General features: G+C 43.3%; 1 protein-coding gene across 1 annotated transcript; it reads right to left on the reverse strand.

Moving 5' to 3' along the window:
* Nucleotides 1-12,195: 12,195 nt before the first annotated feature.
* LOC121779189 lies at nt 12,196-14,042 on the reverse strand. The gene is made up of 2 exons (XM_042176514.1): nt 13,055-14,042; nt 12,196-12,803 (listed from the first exon to the last, which is right to left on the reverse strand). The coding sequence occupies exons 1-2, from the start codon at nt 14,040-14,042 to the stop codon at nt 12,196-12,198; spliced, it is 1,596 nt and encodes a 531-aa protein (XP_042032448.1).
* Nucleotides 14,043-16,413: the final 2,371 nt, after the last annotated feature.

Genomic DNA, 16,413 nt, shown 5'->3' on the forward strand with positions numbered 1-16,413 from the left:
AAGAGAAAACCACCAATATTTAACTGGAAGTTTGCTGCATGAATTTTTTTCTCCCATGATAAGAGCAAGGAATTGACGACGAAATGGGCATAAAATTGGTAAGACACTTCTTAAACTAATAGGTTGATCAGAGGTTCGAATGATCAATTGTGTATGAATTGTAGTTCATGATAAGAAGGAAGTATTTTGTCTTATCATACATTAAATGTTAGAAATTTCAAATGGTAATGTGGTTGCAGCTCTCTATATAAAACAAATCAAGGAGTCACCTATGTGAAATGAAATAGCTAATGATGATGCATTACAATAAAGGATATTTGTTGAAAAACTCACAGACAGTTACGATGCCTGAATTTTGGGTTCTTGAAAATATAAATAAAAAACGTTAAGATGCCGAAAAATATAAACTAGTGATAATAGGAATTGTATTCACTTATACATAAAATAAGATTTGTATTGGAAATTCAATGTAGTTGATGATGTGGCGAATTTTTGATGGGAATAAATGCAAGTAATAAATGATCACAACACGGAAAATTACGTGGTTCGATCTACTGAGGTAAATCTACGTCCACGGGAAGAAAAGAGGGCAAATTTGTATTGCTTGGTCTCGCTTACAAATTACAATACTGATTTGCTATAAGATTCAGGATCTAGAGAGCTTAACCCCTGTCTATCTGATCTAGGTTCTATTTATACATTGAACTAAGATCGTGGTTTGCAGCACCACTCACTAGATCGTGGATGGTTGATAACTGCTTAACACCACTAAATAGATCGTGGGTGTAATGGAGGTCGTGGAGATCCTGCATGGGTCCACTATCTCCTTGTTCGGTCGAACACTGAGACCGAACTGCTGAACTTTGCCGATTAGCTTTTGCCGATCTGAGAGTAGAGCTTGATTGGTTCTTTTGCCGATCTGAGAGTAGAGCTTGATTGGTTGGCTTTTACCGAGCTGTAGGCTGCGACCGAACTCTTTGGTTGTGCCGAACCGAACTCTTTGGTCATGCCGAACTGATACTCTTTCTTGGGTTTTGAGAGTAGAGCTTGATTGGTTGGCTTTTACCGAGCTGTAGGCTGCGACCGAACTCTTTGGTTGTGCCGAACCGAACTCTTTGGTCATGCCGAACTGATACTCTTTCTTGGGTTTTGGGCTGATGGGCCGTCACTGTTATTGGGCTCGCAACTAGGGTTTAGTTGTTTAGTTCGTACCCCATCACCACCCCCCCCGAAAAGCGAAGTGAATCACTTCGGCATTTTGGATAAATGTAAGGGGGAGGCTGACGTCAGGGGACGTGCCATGCGCGTGTCTGCATTAAATGTGACAGTAAATCCGGCCGTTGAATCCAGAAAAAGTGGGATTTGAAACGGCGCGACGGATTTGAAATTCCTTTGCGAATCCGATAAATATTTCCTTTCTTCATCATTGGAAACACTTTTGCGATTATTTCTTCTGTATTCTCTCCCTTTTTCGAAAAATTTTCTTCCGCTTCTTCAAGACTTTCTTCAGACTTTCGACCATCAGAGAGTAAGAATCATGTCTTCTTCTTCTGAATCTGTTTCTGAATCAGGTAGCGGTAGGAAGGGGGGTAAGGGGTCTTCTGGCCGGAAGAAGTCCGGGGAGAAGACGGTAGAATATTTTCCGAGCATTTTGAGTAAGGATACTGTGATATCCTTACACGGAAAATATTTTCTACCTGGGGGTTTAGTGGTAATTCCCTACGACCTTCATAGGGCTGATTCGCCGCCGGAGGGTTACGCCACCGTTTACGAAGCCTGCTTGGAATGCGGGCTTCGTTTCCCTCTTCCCCCTGCCTTTGTAGAGCTTCTTGATTTTTTTCAACTCCCTTTAGGTCAAGTGACTCCGAATTCTTGGAGGCACTTATCGGCCTTTGCTGCCGAACTGCGTAGATTAGGAAAGGATCTGTCTCTGAGGGCAATCCTTAATTTCTTTCAGTTTAAGAGGAAGGGATCCTGGTTTTACTTGATCCCTTTACAGCCCTTTAGAGCCTTTTGTAAAACCAAATGGCCGAAATGGCAAAATCGTTTCTTTTTTTACAATAGGACAGCGGCTCCGGGCTTTCCCTGGAGAGGGCCGAAGTCCGTAATTCCTCATCCTCGGTTAGAACCGTTGAACGAGCTCGAGGGCGAGCTCAATAAGATTCCTATGATTAGGAAACAGTACTCGGAATCTGAGCTCGTCAAGGGTGACTTCGTGTTCGATATCTCGTCTTCGGACGAAGAGACTGAGGGTGAGGATTTCTTTTTTATGCTTTATTGCTTTAACGACGAAGACTAACCTTGTTTTCTTGCTTCTTGGCAGTGAACATGCTAAACAAGCTCGGTCGCAAATCCTCCGAATCTAATGAGCCGGAGAGACAGAAAGCCACCGGCTCGGCGTCTGATGCCGAGAAGAATCCGAAAAGGCAGAAGACCTCTTCTTCGGATCTAAAAAAGCCGGAGTCGACTTCGGCAAAGGGGAAGGGGAAGATTCAGAAACCCCCAAGAGCGCCGGAGAAAGACATTGTCTTGGCGGCCCCTTCGGAACATGTCTGTGAGCCTTTTGCATGGCCAACGGACTTTGTAGAGGTGAATTCCCTTCTTGATTTTCTGGCCTTGCTTTTTTCCTATATTTTTTGTGGCCCCTCTGTTGACTTTTTCCTTTTTCCATTTTCAGAGGAACAATATGCTCTCCAAGCTCGTCGCCGTTGAACTCTCCAAAGCGTCCAACGATTATGCTGAGATGCAGAGGAAGTTGAATGCTGCTCGTCACCAGGCCGAACAGGCTCGGGCAGACTTTGAGAAGGCAAGGGCCGCTAGGATCTCGGCTCAGGATGAAGCTCAGCGTGCCAAAAACCAGCTCATCATCCAGAGAGAGCAATCTAAACAGAGGGAGGCTGCCGCCGTGGTTGCTCAGGGGGAGGCTCTCCGTGTTTTCGCGGAGAAACTCTTTTTGAGCAATCAATTTTCGGCCTTTATCGGTGATCTGCTGAAATTGATGACCGATAACGCTGAGCAGGGACCCGAAGTCGTCCTGCCGCTGTATGGCCGAGAGATTTCAGCTCGTCTCCAGAGTCTGCCGCTCCTTGAGGAGCTTGCTTCTTCCTCGGTCCTGCTCTCTGCTGAAAGAGTCCGTAACTGCCGCGCTGACCGGGACGAGAACATGGAGGTCATCTTTGCCTCCTTGGGACCTGTTTCACCCGCTTCAATCTTTAACGAAGAGGGTGGGCAGGAAAACGAGGCCGGCAAGGAGACCGAGCAGACGGATCAGCAGGCCGGCGACGGGCATGCCGAGCAGGAGGTGCAGCAGATCGGCGATGGGGGCACCGAGCAGGCTGGAGGGAGTAGGGAGGCCGAGGCTGAAGCCGAAGTAGACAAGGAGAAGGAGGCTGAAACCCACAGAGGAGCCGGAGACGAAACTGGCGGAGTATGATTTCGTCTCCCTTCTCTTAGTTTAGTTTCTCTCTCCTTGTAAAATGGCCTTGAAGCCCTCCTTGTGTAAAAAATTTTTCTTGTGAATGAAAAAATTCTTCTTTCTACACTCGTGTCTTCTTTATAGCTTTTCGTAATCTCTTTTACTCCTGTTGTGGTTTACTACCTGCTCGGTAAACTGAAATGCCGAACTGACATAGCTGCTTTGTATTCTTAACTCTAAGGAGCTGGAGGTACTTCACTGGAAGCGGCTATACTCTTCGGCTTTAAACGAAGTTGAGAAAAAAGCCATAGATGACCAGGTGAAGTATGACGAACTCTTGGCTCGGTTAGTGGAGCTGGAGTCCAACAATAAGGACTTAAAGTCCATAAAGAAAGATCTGGATGCCGAGCTGAACACTGTCATCGCTGAGAGGACTGCATATGAGGATTTCATCTGCGGGCGCGGGGGAATGACCATATCTGAAGTTCAGAATCAAGTTGATGAACTGTGGGAGGAGCTTCATGTACTCCGGAAGAACAATGCGCTGGAGAGCTCGGCTTGCCAACAAGTTGTGAAGTCATTGCGGCGCTTGGCTTCTCGGTACGACATCATTCTTTCCCGGCGTCCCTCAATCGAGAGATTCCTTAGGCGTTTCCCGCCAACAGATGCTCACACTCCAACTCAAACCTCTAATCCACTTGCTCAAGATTCTACTCCAAACCAACAACGGACTCAGGATGAACCGGAAACGTCAAGACGAGAACGTACTCCAAGTCAGCAACGGACTCCGGAACAACCGGAAATGTCAAGACGAGAACGCCCTGAAGTTCGTAGAGGAGTTGTGATTATGAGTGAGCAAGATCAGCGGATGCTTCGTGAAGAGACTCTTCGCCGCCGAGGTGCTAGAACTTCCTGGACTCAGGGAAGGGGCGGTAGGTCGATCAGAGCATCTCGTCGACCTACTTATTCTTCAACTGTTCGGAACACCCGAACTCAGCATCATGAGGATTTTTTGGATAGGTGGCTCAATTTTAGCAACCGTGGACAGTAGAATAATCCTTTGTAATGGTATAACGCCTTCTCGTAGGGCAGCGAAATTGTATGCCGAACAAGACTTAATAAATGAAATTTTTTCATTTCGCTTCTATCACTGCGTATTTACAGTTCAGCGATTTTTTATTTCATTTATTGTACTCGTCCGCGGTCTTATGAAGAAAACTCTTCTTTGACCGGACTCGTCTTCGGTCTTATGAAGTAAATTCTTCTTTGACCGGACTCGTCCTTGGTCTTATGAAGTAAACTCTTCTTTGACCGGACTCGTCCTTGGTCTTATGAAGTAAACTCTTCTTTGACCGGACTCGTCCTCGGTCTTATGAAGAAAACTCTTCTTTGACCGGACTCGTCCTCAGTCTTATGAAGAAAACTCTTCTTTGACCGGACTTAGTTTGTGTCCTTATTTGGCGAGTTTTATCGCTTGGATTGGACTTTCCCTTTGTGTCCTAATTTGGCGAGTTTTATCGCTTGGATTGGACTTTCCTTTTGTGTCCTAATTTGGCGAGTTTTATCGCTTGGATTGGACTTTCCCTTTGTGTCCTAATTTGGCGAGTTTTATCGCTTGGATTGGACTTTCCCTGGTTGACCGAAGTGGTTTTCGGCTTATTGCAGTCCGTTTCAGACGAACTGCTTGTTTCTTAAGCTGAATTGTGGTCTTGTATCTTCCTTAGAAGCTTGGACTCACAATTGTCTTTAATACATGATCTAAAAAGGGGATCAGCCTTTAAAGATCAATATACCTTAGTAATATTTATAAGAGACAAAACGCACATAGAGACTAAACGCACATAAAGACAAATAAAAAAGACGAAAAAGATTTTAAACTTTTATAAAACGACCAGCATAAAGGACAAATAGAAACATGAAAGCACATATCCCTAGGACCGAACTAGATACAAGACTGACCGGACCTTGTCTCTTACAAATGGAACTTCTTGAGGTTGGAAATATGCCATGTTCGGGGTACTTGTTCTCCTGACATGTGAGTCAATTTATAAGACCCTTTTCCCAGGACTTCTGACACCCGATACGGACCTTCCCATGTGGGTTCAAGTTTGCCCAGCTTTTCTGCTCGGCTTACTTCATTGTTTCTCAATACGAGATCTCCCACTTGAAACTGCAGCTTTTTCACCCTTTGGTTATAATACCGGGTTACTTGCTCCTTGTACTTGGCTGCTTTTATGCAGGCCAGTTCTCTTCTTTCTTCGGCAAGATCTAGTTCGGCTCTCAGTCTGTCATCATTCAGTTATGTTGAGAAATTGAGTGTTCGGGGGCTGGGTATGCCGATCTCAACCGGAATTACGGCTTCAGTGCCGTACACTAGACTGTACGGAGTTTCACCGTTGGAGGTTTTTGGTGTAGTTCGGTAAGACCATAGGACTTGAGGAAGATTTTCTACCCATTGTCCTTTGGCTTGTTCTAACCGAGCTTTTAATCCTTTCACCAAAATACGGTTTGTTACTTCCGTTTGTCCGTTTGTCCGTTTGCTTGTGGGTGAGAGACCGAAGTGAACCGCTGTTGAATATTCAACTCTTGGCACCAATTCTTGAATGTCTTGTCGGTGAACTGAGTCCCATTATCCGAAATGAGGATATGGGGTATGCCAAATCGGCAAACTATGTTCTTCCAAACAAAATCCAATGCCTTCGAGCTCGTTATCGTAGCTAATGGTTCAGCCTCCACCCACTTTGTGAAGTAGTCCACGGCAATGATCAAGAATTTCATTTGCCGAGGAGCTTGTGGTAGTGGTCCTACTATGTCTATGCCCCATTGCATAAAAGGCCAAGGGCTTTGCATAGCACATAGATCGGTCTGCGGCATCCTTGGGATATTTGCATGGATTTGGCACTTCGTACATTTCTTAACGAGCTGTACTGCTTCTTGTACCATAGTTGGCCAATAATATCCCCATCTCAGAACTTTTTTAGCTAAAGCTCTAGCTCCGATGTGGCTGCCGCACGATCCTTCATGAACTTCTCTAAGGATGTAGTCCGTCTCTTCTGGTCCTACACATCGCAATAACGGTTGAAGGTAGGACTTTCTATATAGGACTCCTTCATGAAGTTCATACCGAAGTGCTCGGCATGTGATTTTCCGAGCTTCTCTCTTATCCTCGGGCAGTTGTCCTTGATCTAGATACTTTGATATTGGCGTCATCCAGTTCGGCGAGCTGGTTACTGAAAGTACCTCAGCATCATCAATGCTTCTGTGCGGTAATTCCTCCACTTTTGAGCTCGGATATGAGGCCAACTTGCTTAAAGTATCTGCTCGGCCATTTTCCGCTCTGGGAATGCGGATTATCCGAAAATAAGAGAAACTTCGGCTAATGCTTTGCGCTTTGTCCAAGTATTTTTTCATCCTTTCATCTCGGGCTTCACTTGTACCCAACATGTGATTCACTATGACTTGTGAATCACAATGGATTTTGAGAGATTTGATAAATAGACTTTGCGCTAACCGAAGTCCGGCAAGAAGGGCTTCGTATTCGGCTTCGTTATTAGTGGTTGGGAATAAGAACCGAAGTGAATAAGTTACCTCGTGTCCGTCGGGAGCGATAAGTAGAATACCAGCTCCACTTCCCGTCTTATTCGAAGCTCCATCTACGAATCCAATCCAACAGTCCGGCGGCTCTACTTCGGGTTCCTGGGGCTGTGTTGGTTCATCATTGGTAGGGCTTTTCGGTTCGGCAATAATAGGGATTGCTTGATCGAACTTTGCCTCTACCAGAAAATCTGCCAAGGCTTGTCCCTTGATGGCTTTCCGAGGTAGATATTCTATTGAATGTTCTCCCAACTCTATTGCCCACTTGGCAATTCTGCCTGATGCTTCAGGCTTAGTCAAAACTTGCCGAAGTGGAAGATCGGTTAAGACGCATACCTTGTGAGCATAGAAATATGGCCGCAGTCTCCTTGCTGCATTTACTAATGCCAGAGCAATTTTTTCCAGAGGTTGATACCTTGTTTCGGGACCTCTTAATGCTCGGCTTGTAAAGTAGATAGGACGCTGCTTTAGGCCTTCTTCTCGTACAAGTACCGCGCTAATGGTTTGATCTGATGCCGCTAAATATAAGAATATCACTTCGGCATCTGTTGGAGCAGAGAGAATAGGGAGTTCGGCTAAATAACTTTTGAGTTCGTCAAAAGCCTTTTTCTGTTCGGCTCCCCACTCAAACTTTGGTGCCTTCTTCAAAACATTGAAGAACGGCAGTTGCTTTTCGGCTGCTTGGGAAAGGAATCTATTCAGTGCGGCTAGACATCCAGTTAGCCTTTGCACATCATGTATGGACTTCGGCATTGCCATGTTCTGAACAACTTGAACCTTTAGGGGATTTGCCTTGAGTCCGTCCTTTGAAACCCAACAACCCAGAAACTTTCCCGAATCTACCAAAAAGGTACATTTTTGGGGATTGAGTTTGAGGTTGGCTTTTTTGAGCACGTCGAGAGTTGATTTGAGATTGTCTTCGTAATCCGAAGTGCTTCTACTTTTAACAACTATGTCGTCAACATAGACTTCAACCTCTTTTCCGATCAGGTGCCGAAATAGCTTGTCTACCATCCTTTGATATGTGGCTCCGGCATTCTTTAAACCGAATGGCATCTTTTTATAAGCAAAAATGCCGAAGTCAGTAATGAAAGCCGTTTTTGAAGCATCATTCTCATCCATTAAAACTTGGTGGTATCCTTTATACAAATCAAGAAAACAGAAAATTTCGAAGCCTATCAAAGCTTCTACTTTTTTATCTATGTTCGGAAGGGGGTAGCAATCTTTAGGACAGTGCTTATTTAGATCGGTAAAATCTATGCACATCCGCCATCCTCCTTCTTTTTTCTTGATCATCACAGGATTGGCCACCCAAGAAGGATATTTTACTTCGAATAATACATCCGCTTTCAGTAATTGGCGGACTTCGTCATGGATGACTTGATTTCTTTCTGCCGCAAAGAGTCTTTGCTTCTGTTTTATAGGCCGGACTGAAGGATCAATATTTAACCGATGTGTAATTACCTCGGAAGACACTCCGGTCATGTCCAACGGAGACCACGCAAAGACATCTTTGTACTCTTTGAGGAGCTGGATGGTCTTTTCCCGGAGCAGAGGTGTTCCCGCGAAACCGATCTTGACCGTTCTGGATGGATCATCTTCGTATAACTGAACTGTCATCGAGTTCGGCTCCGGTGTGACTTCGGTCATTTCGCCTGCCCCTGACTCCGGCTGCTGTGATTGCTATGCTTGATGGTGCCGATCTGATTGCTCGGCACTTTTAAGCGCAATCTGCAAACATTCTTTTGCTCTCTTTTGATCACCTCGGATGACTGCAATCCCTCCTTTAGTGGGGATCTTGATTGTGAGGTGATAAGTAGAGCAAATGGCCCGAACTGTGTTGAGCCAGTCTCTTCCCAGGATGATGTTATACGGGGACCGAGCTTTTACCACAAAAAACTCGATCATCGTACTGGAGCTAGTAGGCGCTCTTCCCACCGTAATCGGAAGGCTGATAGTACCTTCAGGGCGGGTGTCTTCCTGGGCGAAACTTTTCAGAGGAAGTGGGGCCGGACTGAGCCGAGCTGGATCCACTTCCAGTTTATCAAAACATTCTTTAAAAAGAATGCTAACCGACGCTCCTGTATCCACAAACACTCTGTGGATCAGTTTGTTTGCCACTCCGGCTTGAATGACAATCGCGTCTTGATGAGGAGAAATGGCCGGGACGGGATCTGCATCTGAAAACGTGATTACTTCCTCCTTCTTCAGCCTTTTATGCATAGGCTCCTCTCGATTGACGCCTCTGCGTTCTGCTTTTAGAGACGACTTAGTCTTCCCGGCTAGGAGAGCGTCAATAGTCTGGATTACTCCGTCATATTGCGGCTCGTCATCGTCTTCGGGATCCTGTTGCCTTTTAGGATCCTGAGGAGCGCAGTTCGCACCTCTCTGTTTCTTATTCTTCTTCGGCAGCTTGCTTTGGTATTTTTTTAACGTCCCTGCTTTCACAAGAACATCAATACCTGCTGCCAAATTTCGGCACTCCTCGGTATCGTGACCGTGGTCTTGATGGTAGGAGCAGTACGTATCCTGACTTCGGCGCGTGGCTGATTTCGTCATCCGCTTTGGTTTTTCGAACATATCAGAATGCAGTTCGAAAATTTCCGCTCTCGACTTGTTCAATGGTACGAACTGAGCGGGCGGTTTCTCAAGATCGAGACGTGGTCCCAATCTGCCTTGTACCGGTGCCCTTTGAATTCTTTCAAAAGGAGTTCGGCGAGGAAGCCCCTGATCGCTATGATCGGGCTTCTTTTTGTCTCCTCTGGATGAACTGTCTAAAGACCGTTTTCGACGGTCTGCCTCATCGGCACGAGAAAACTGGTCCGCAATGTCCCACATCTCTTGAGCTGTTTGCGGGCTGCACTCAACGAGCTTTCTGTAGAGAGCTCCGGGCAGAATTCCATTTTGGAATGCCGAAATGACAAGTAGATCATTGAGATCATCTACTTGTAGGCATTCCTTGTGGAATCTCGTCATGAAGTCGCTAATTTTTTCATCGCGACCTTGACGTATAGAAAGCAGCTGAGCCGAAGTGATTCGGGCTTCCGCTTTCTGGAAGAATCTCCTGTGAAAAGCATCCATTAGATCTCTGTAAGATCTAATGCTCCCTTGAGGGAGGCTGTCAAACCACCTTCTTGCGTTCCCGATAAGCAGCTCGGGAAACAGCTTACACATGTGAACCTCATTGAGACCTTGGTTCGCCATATTATACTGATAGCGTCCCAGGAAATCATGAGGATCCACTAACCCGTCATAAGTCATTGACGGAGTTCGGTAATTCTGTGGCAATGGAGTTCGGGTGATATCATCCGAAAATGGAGTCTTCAGCGCTCCATACATGGCGAATCCGACATCTCTTCGGTATGGTGGAGATGGAGTTCTCCTGTGATTTCGGTACCGAGGAGGAACAGGAACATGTCGGTGGTGAGGATTCTCTCTCCTGGAAGGTGCGACACTACTGCGGTAGTGACTTTCATGTCTGGAGGGGGAGGGAGAATCCGCCGTTTTCTCCTCCGGCTTCTGGCTCTTTTGCAGGAATGTTAAGAACTCATCCTGCTTCTCAGCCAAGAACAACTTGACAGCCTCATTCAAAGCGAGCTGCTGGGGAGGCTCGGTGCGATGACTTTTTGAGTGGTTCGTTCCTTCACCGTGAGAACTGGAGGCAGATTTCTCCCGAGGCTGTTTTCCAGACCTATGGGCTGGACTAGCTTCCTCACCTTCATCACGGACGGAAGTATGGGTATTATGTGATCTGGTACGCATTTTTTTTTTTGGTAGAAAAGGATCAAAAACTCGCTTTTATCACAGTTTTGGTTCTCTGTTTCCCACAGACGGCGCCAGTGATGATGTGGCGAATTTTTGATGGGAATAAATGCAAGTAATAAATGATCACAACACGGAAAATTACGTGGTTCGATCTACTGAGGTAAATCTACGTCCACGGGAAGAAAAGAGGGCAAATTTGTATTGCTTGGTCTCGCTTACAGATTACAATACTGATTTGCTATAAAATTCAGGATCTAGAGAGCTTAACCCCTGTCTATCTGATCTAGGTTCTATTTATACATTGAACTAAGATCGTGGTTTGCAGCACCACTCACTAGATCGTGGATGGTTGATAACTGCTTAACACCACTAAATAGATCGTGGGTGTAATGGAGGTCGTGGAGATCCTGCATGGGTCCACTATCTCCTTGTTCGGTCGAACACTGAGACCGAACTGCTGAACTTTGCCGATTAGCTTTTGCCGATCTGAGAGTAGAGCTTGATTGGTTCTTTTGCCGATCTGAGAGTAGAGCTTGATTGGTTGGCTTTTACCGAGCTGTAGGCTGCGACCGAACTCTTTGGTTGTGCCGAACCGAACTCTTTGGTCATGCCGAACTGATACTCTTTCTTGGGTTTTGAGAGTAGAGCTTGATTGGTTGGCTTTTACCGAGCTGTAGGCTGCGACCGAACTCTTTGGTTGTGCCGAACCGAACTCTTTGGTCATGCCGAACTGATACTCTTTCTTGGGTTTTGGGCTGATGGGCCGTCACTGTTATTGGGCTCGCAACTAGGGTTTAGTTGTTTAGTTCGTACCCCATCAGTAGTAATATAACTATCGTCCAAGAAAACTAGAATAATTATATTTCTATATACATTTGTATTGTAAGCATTGCATTTTTTGCAATGTGCATTGTAGTCTTATTATTCTCAAAGGGAAAACGAATTTTTTCAATATATAGATTCCGCGTTGTCGTTGGATTGATATTTCTTTGGCACAATACAATCTTTATCTTTTCAAGATGTATCTCCCACAATAGTAATTTTCGGATATCCCGCAGACATTTTTCAGTTGTTTTTTGAAACAATTATTTACCCTATAACTTCATTAATTTTATAAATTTAGTTACAAAAAAACTCGTATCTATGTTTGTATACATTATTTGGCAGAACAAAAGGAGTAATGCAACCACTGTCACTATGAGACTTCTCACATCCAGCGAAAGATTCACAATCATGCATAATGCTCAATAAACCATCCCAAACATAGAAATACTGAATTCATAAATTTTTTAGAATTTTAATTATTTTACATAAAATACTGAATAAAATAAAGATTATGAACATTGAATAGAATTCTTAACTAAATGGGCCCCATTTTGGAGGACCTTCAGAATATATGGGCCTGGGTCCAGTTAATGTGGTCATTTCTCATCCCCATCCCAATTGTTCTTCATCTTAGGCCCAATGGGCCCATCCTCCCCAAATACTTCCGGCGGCAGCCCATTAACCAACTTCGCCAACTGCTTCTTCAAAAACCCCGGCAGGAATTTCCCAGCATTCTTCAACTCCTCCACGGTATCATAACTCCTCGTGGGCCCCCATTTCCGGTAGTAATTCAGCCACGGCGGCTCCACCACCCCCTCCCCGGCCACCACCGCGAACCTCGCCCCCGTGTCCATCACCACCGCGCTCTTCGCCGCATCGTTCCTTAACCCCACAAAATCCCCTCCCTGCACAACCAACCCCGCCTTACGATACGCCGCGTGCCCATTCCGCGACGAATACACTGAAAATCTGTTGCCGCCGCCACTGAATTCGAGTTCCGACGAATCCACCCACTGCCCGCCGCCGTGCTCCGCGAAGTAAACTCTCCGCAGAATCCCGTCGAGATTGCTGATTCTCAGTGTCACGTGCTCCCAGTCCCCCACGTGCTCGCCGATTTTCCCCAATTCGACTCTTTTGAATGGCCCCACCTTCGCAGCTGCCGGGCCGTTGAACGGGTAGAACACCCACACCTGGATATCCGTCGCTACAAAAAAAACTTTTCTTTTAACCAGACAAAAATAAATATAAAGACGCACTACTAAAAAAAAGTCTCTGGCAAATTATATTAATCTTTTGCTTGACGCTGTCGTTTTGTAATTTGTATCCCTTAATTTTAGTTGAAAACACAATAATGAAAGACATTTTTTTGAAACGTGATGGTATATTTACAAACACATGGACATCTTTAATTAATTAGATTAAAAAATGTCATTAGTCATTCTTTGTAGTGCGTACCTGACCCGCCAAGAACTGGTTTGAAGTGAAGATAAGCCATCGCGCTCGGCAAATCCCCCATTTTAACCCTAGTGCCGTCTGGCTCTGCCGGGAGGTCGAGCCAGTACAACCCGTCATTCGTACCGCCTTGTGGGAGGTTCGAACCTTCCGGTAGGACCGCAACCGGATTCGACTCCTCCCCTTTCTTGAACAGCAAGGCACCGTTGCTGAAATACCAATTCACAGAGGAAGGGAGGTATTTTTCACGAGGGTGGAAGTACATAAACGGAGCATACGATGCAAACACAGCTTCAATTTGGGCTTGATTAGGCATGGCGGATAAAGCTGAGTCCTTGTTAATCAAACAAGATAATGGAGTAAGGGTATTATTGTCATTTCCTTGGATTGTAAATGTACCCACGCTTACTGATTTGGCATTGCTCCCTCTTACTACATACACGTTTCCCCAAATCTGGCTCTTGGTCTCTGCCTCGTCGGTGAAGTCGGCCCGGACGCAGCAGATCTTGTCCAGGGCCGGCTTCTCCGGCGAGGCGGTGACGACTAGCCCGATGGCTCTGAAGCCGTCGGGCGGAGTCGGGAGCCAGAAGTGGGCATCATCGTTTGTCGAGATGAGAGTGTAGTCAGTTGGCTGCTTCAGAATTTGACCTAATGTGTCGACTGCGTTCGTTTTAGCGACCAAAACCCAACCGAAAAGCGGTTGGTTGTTGGGCTGAGCGTAGCTGCCGAGCATGGTGAATCCATCCGGTATTGGGGAAGGTTCTAGAAAGGTGGCGCCTAAATCGGCGGGGCCTCCTTTGTAAGTTGTCGAGATTTTTTGAAACGTTGTGACTTGGCGGACTTGGAGGCCGCCGAGATCCATCTCTCCCGTTGCGAAGCCGCCGCCCGGTGGCCAAGTAGGCGGTGGGGAAGGGAGTTTGAAGACGGTGTCGATTGGAAGAGGCACGGCGGCGGATTTGACGTTGGAGGAGGAGCGGAGAATGTTGTCCATGTTGATGGTTATAGTAGCAAATTAGAATGAGGGTTTGGAGAGAGTAGAGAAGGTATTTATAGAGTTGAATTAATAGAGGGAGCATATTCTAAGCATTATCATATTGAGAAATCCGCACACGGTTGATGCAATGATGATGATGCATTGATGATAATAATGATGTGATGGTGACGTGGTTTATGCGATTATGAAGATGAAGAAGAAGATTAAGTTATTTTTGTCGTGTAAGTAATTGATGCATGGCTTCTTTTCCAACTGTACGTGGAAAAACAGCAAATGAAGATTTTATTTTTCATTTAACTTATCTAATTAGTTACTGTATTTCATTGTATATTGAGGTACCGTTAAGTTGGTATGACTGTCTATTTAGGATTAAGTTGTGTGATTATTTTAATTGGAGAAGTTAGGATGACTAGACTAATTATCATTATTCTATTTATGATTAAATTGTGTGATTATTTTAGTTGGACGGGATGATTCATTATCCATTTATGATTAAGTTATGTGATTATTTTAGTTGGATGGGGTGACTATGACTAATTATCATATAATTATCCACTTAGGATTAAGTTGTTAGATTTAATCTCTGAAACTAATTATCCTAAAAGATATACGCAGTACCATAAATGAATGAATAATGAGCTATGTTTGAATCCATATTTATCCATAATTTTAGAGTTATTGCTTCTTTTGTTTGAACATTTCAGTCCAATTTAATTACTTTTGGTATATTTGTTTAAACTACTTAGCGGCGACACATATTGCTTTTTGATACCTCAATTAAAGTTTATAGTTGAAACTTGAACGAGGGTTGATTAATTCCCAAACCCTACTTTTCCCAACTTAAAGAAATTGATAAATATCACAAATCACTTATTGGTGGGTACAACACTAATCACATGAGGCTCGGTGGTTGTTACTCTACGTTACAATTAGTTTACAATGCAAGTAATTACACCTTAAGGTACCAATCCTGGTTCTTATAATAAACACAAAATACTACTCCATGATACAAATGATACATATGTTGCAATAATTATGAACAACTAAATCTATAGAGAATGTCCGAAAAAGCATTGGTGAAAAAGAATAGCGGCAATTCGTTATGAAATTAGTAATTAGACAAAGCATCGATAATATTTTCTAAAAAATTGGTGATTTAACTTTTAAGAGAGTTCCCCACGACTAATTTTTCAGAAGAATCTGACGTGGCTTACTGCCTTAAAAAAGTGGAAGATACGCCTAAATTAAATACAGAATTTAATGCATTATGCATGCTGAGAATTCAAACGTTAAGTCATTAAGGGAGAGAGAATTTTACATTTAGCGCACGTTTTTAACTCGTCATCAATAAAAGGGAGAGAGCTGCGAGAAAGTGATTTTATTTAACACGACAAGTTCAAATTGGTGAATAATAGAGGAATAAGATTACGAAAATTGGTCTCTCGTTATTCACGGATTATAGAAATATTGTGATCTAGATTGAACCTATTAGAATCAAATATTAATTTTAAAATTGAATGTTCGAATTGATGCATGACAATTTTATTAAGATCATGTTCAGGAATTATTTTGTCAATTAGCACACTAATTACTTGTGACAATGACCTATTCTTGCAAGTTTTGACCAAATTAATTACTTAATTTGCATATAATGATTTATTTGATAATATGAGTTGGTGTGTCTAGAGTCTAGAGTCTAGACTAATGATAATTCATACTCCCTTCGTTCATTGATAAATGAGTCATTTCTATTTTGAAAAAAAGTTTTTATACTTCATTATCTCTTCATCTCTTTTACTTTATTCATCATCTATTTAAAAAATATTTTTAATATGTGTGCATAAAAGAAATACTCCATATACCTTAATTAACAAGGAGCTCAAAGAGTATCACATGAATTAAAATTAAAAATATTTAACTAGTTCGGTCAAAATATTGTTGAGATGGATGCTTTATATTGAAAAGTATGTAGTACTTAATATTTATACATTACTCCACCAAACATATATTTATGTTTATAGAAGAAAAACCTTTGTCAAAAATAGTTCTTATCGATTTTTTTTAAAATTTACAATTTTGTTAACTGGCAACTACATTAATACAGAATTAATTACAATAGTCATAATTTGGTTAATACTATTTAGATATAAGTGTCCATAAATCAATAAATAGAAATTATTACAATAGTCATAATTTGGTTAATACTACCATGTAATGGCGATGACTGATTTTTTTTAATCTAAAATAGTACTAGTACTCAGTATAGTAATTGAATAGAACTCTCTTGTACTTTTAAATATTTCTTCATTAACATATTTACTTATTTTTAAATGTTAAAATACAATTAAAAGTGAATGCAGAGTCTAGT

The sequence above is a fragment of the Salvia splendens genome, chromosome 19 (assembly GCF_004379255.2).
Source record: "Salvia splendens isolate huo1 chromosome 19, SspV2, whole genome shotgun sequence".
NCBI lineage: Eukaryota > Viridiplantae > Streptophyta > Magnoliopsida > Lamiales > Lamiaceae > Salvia > Salvia splendens.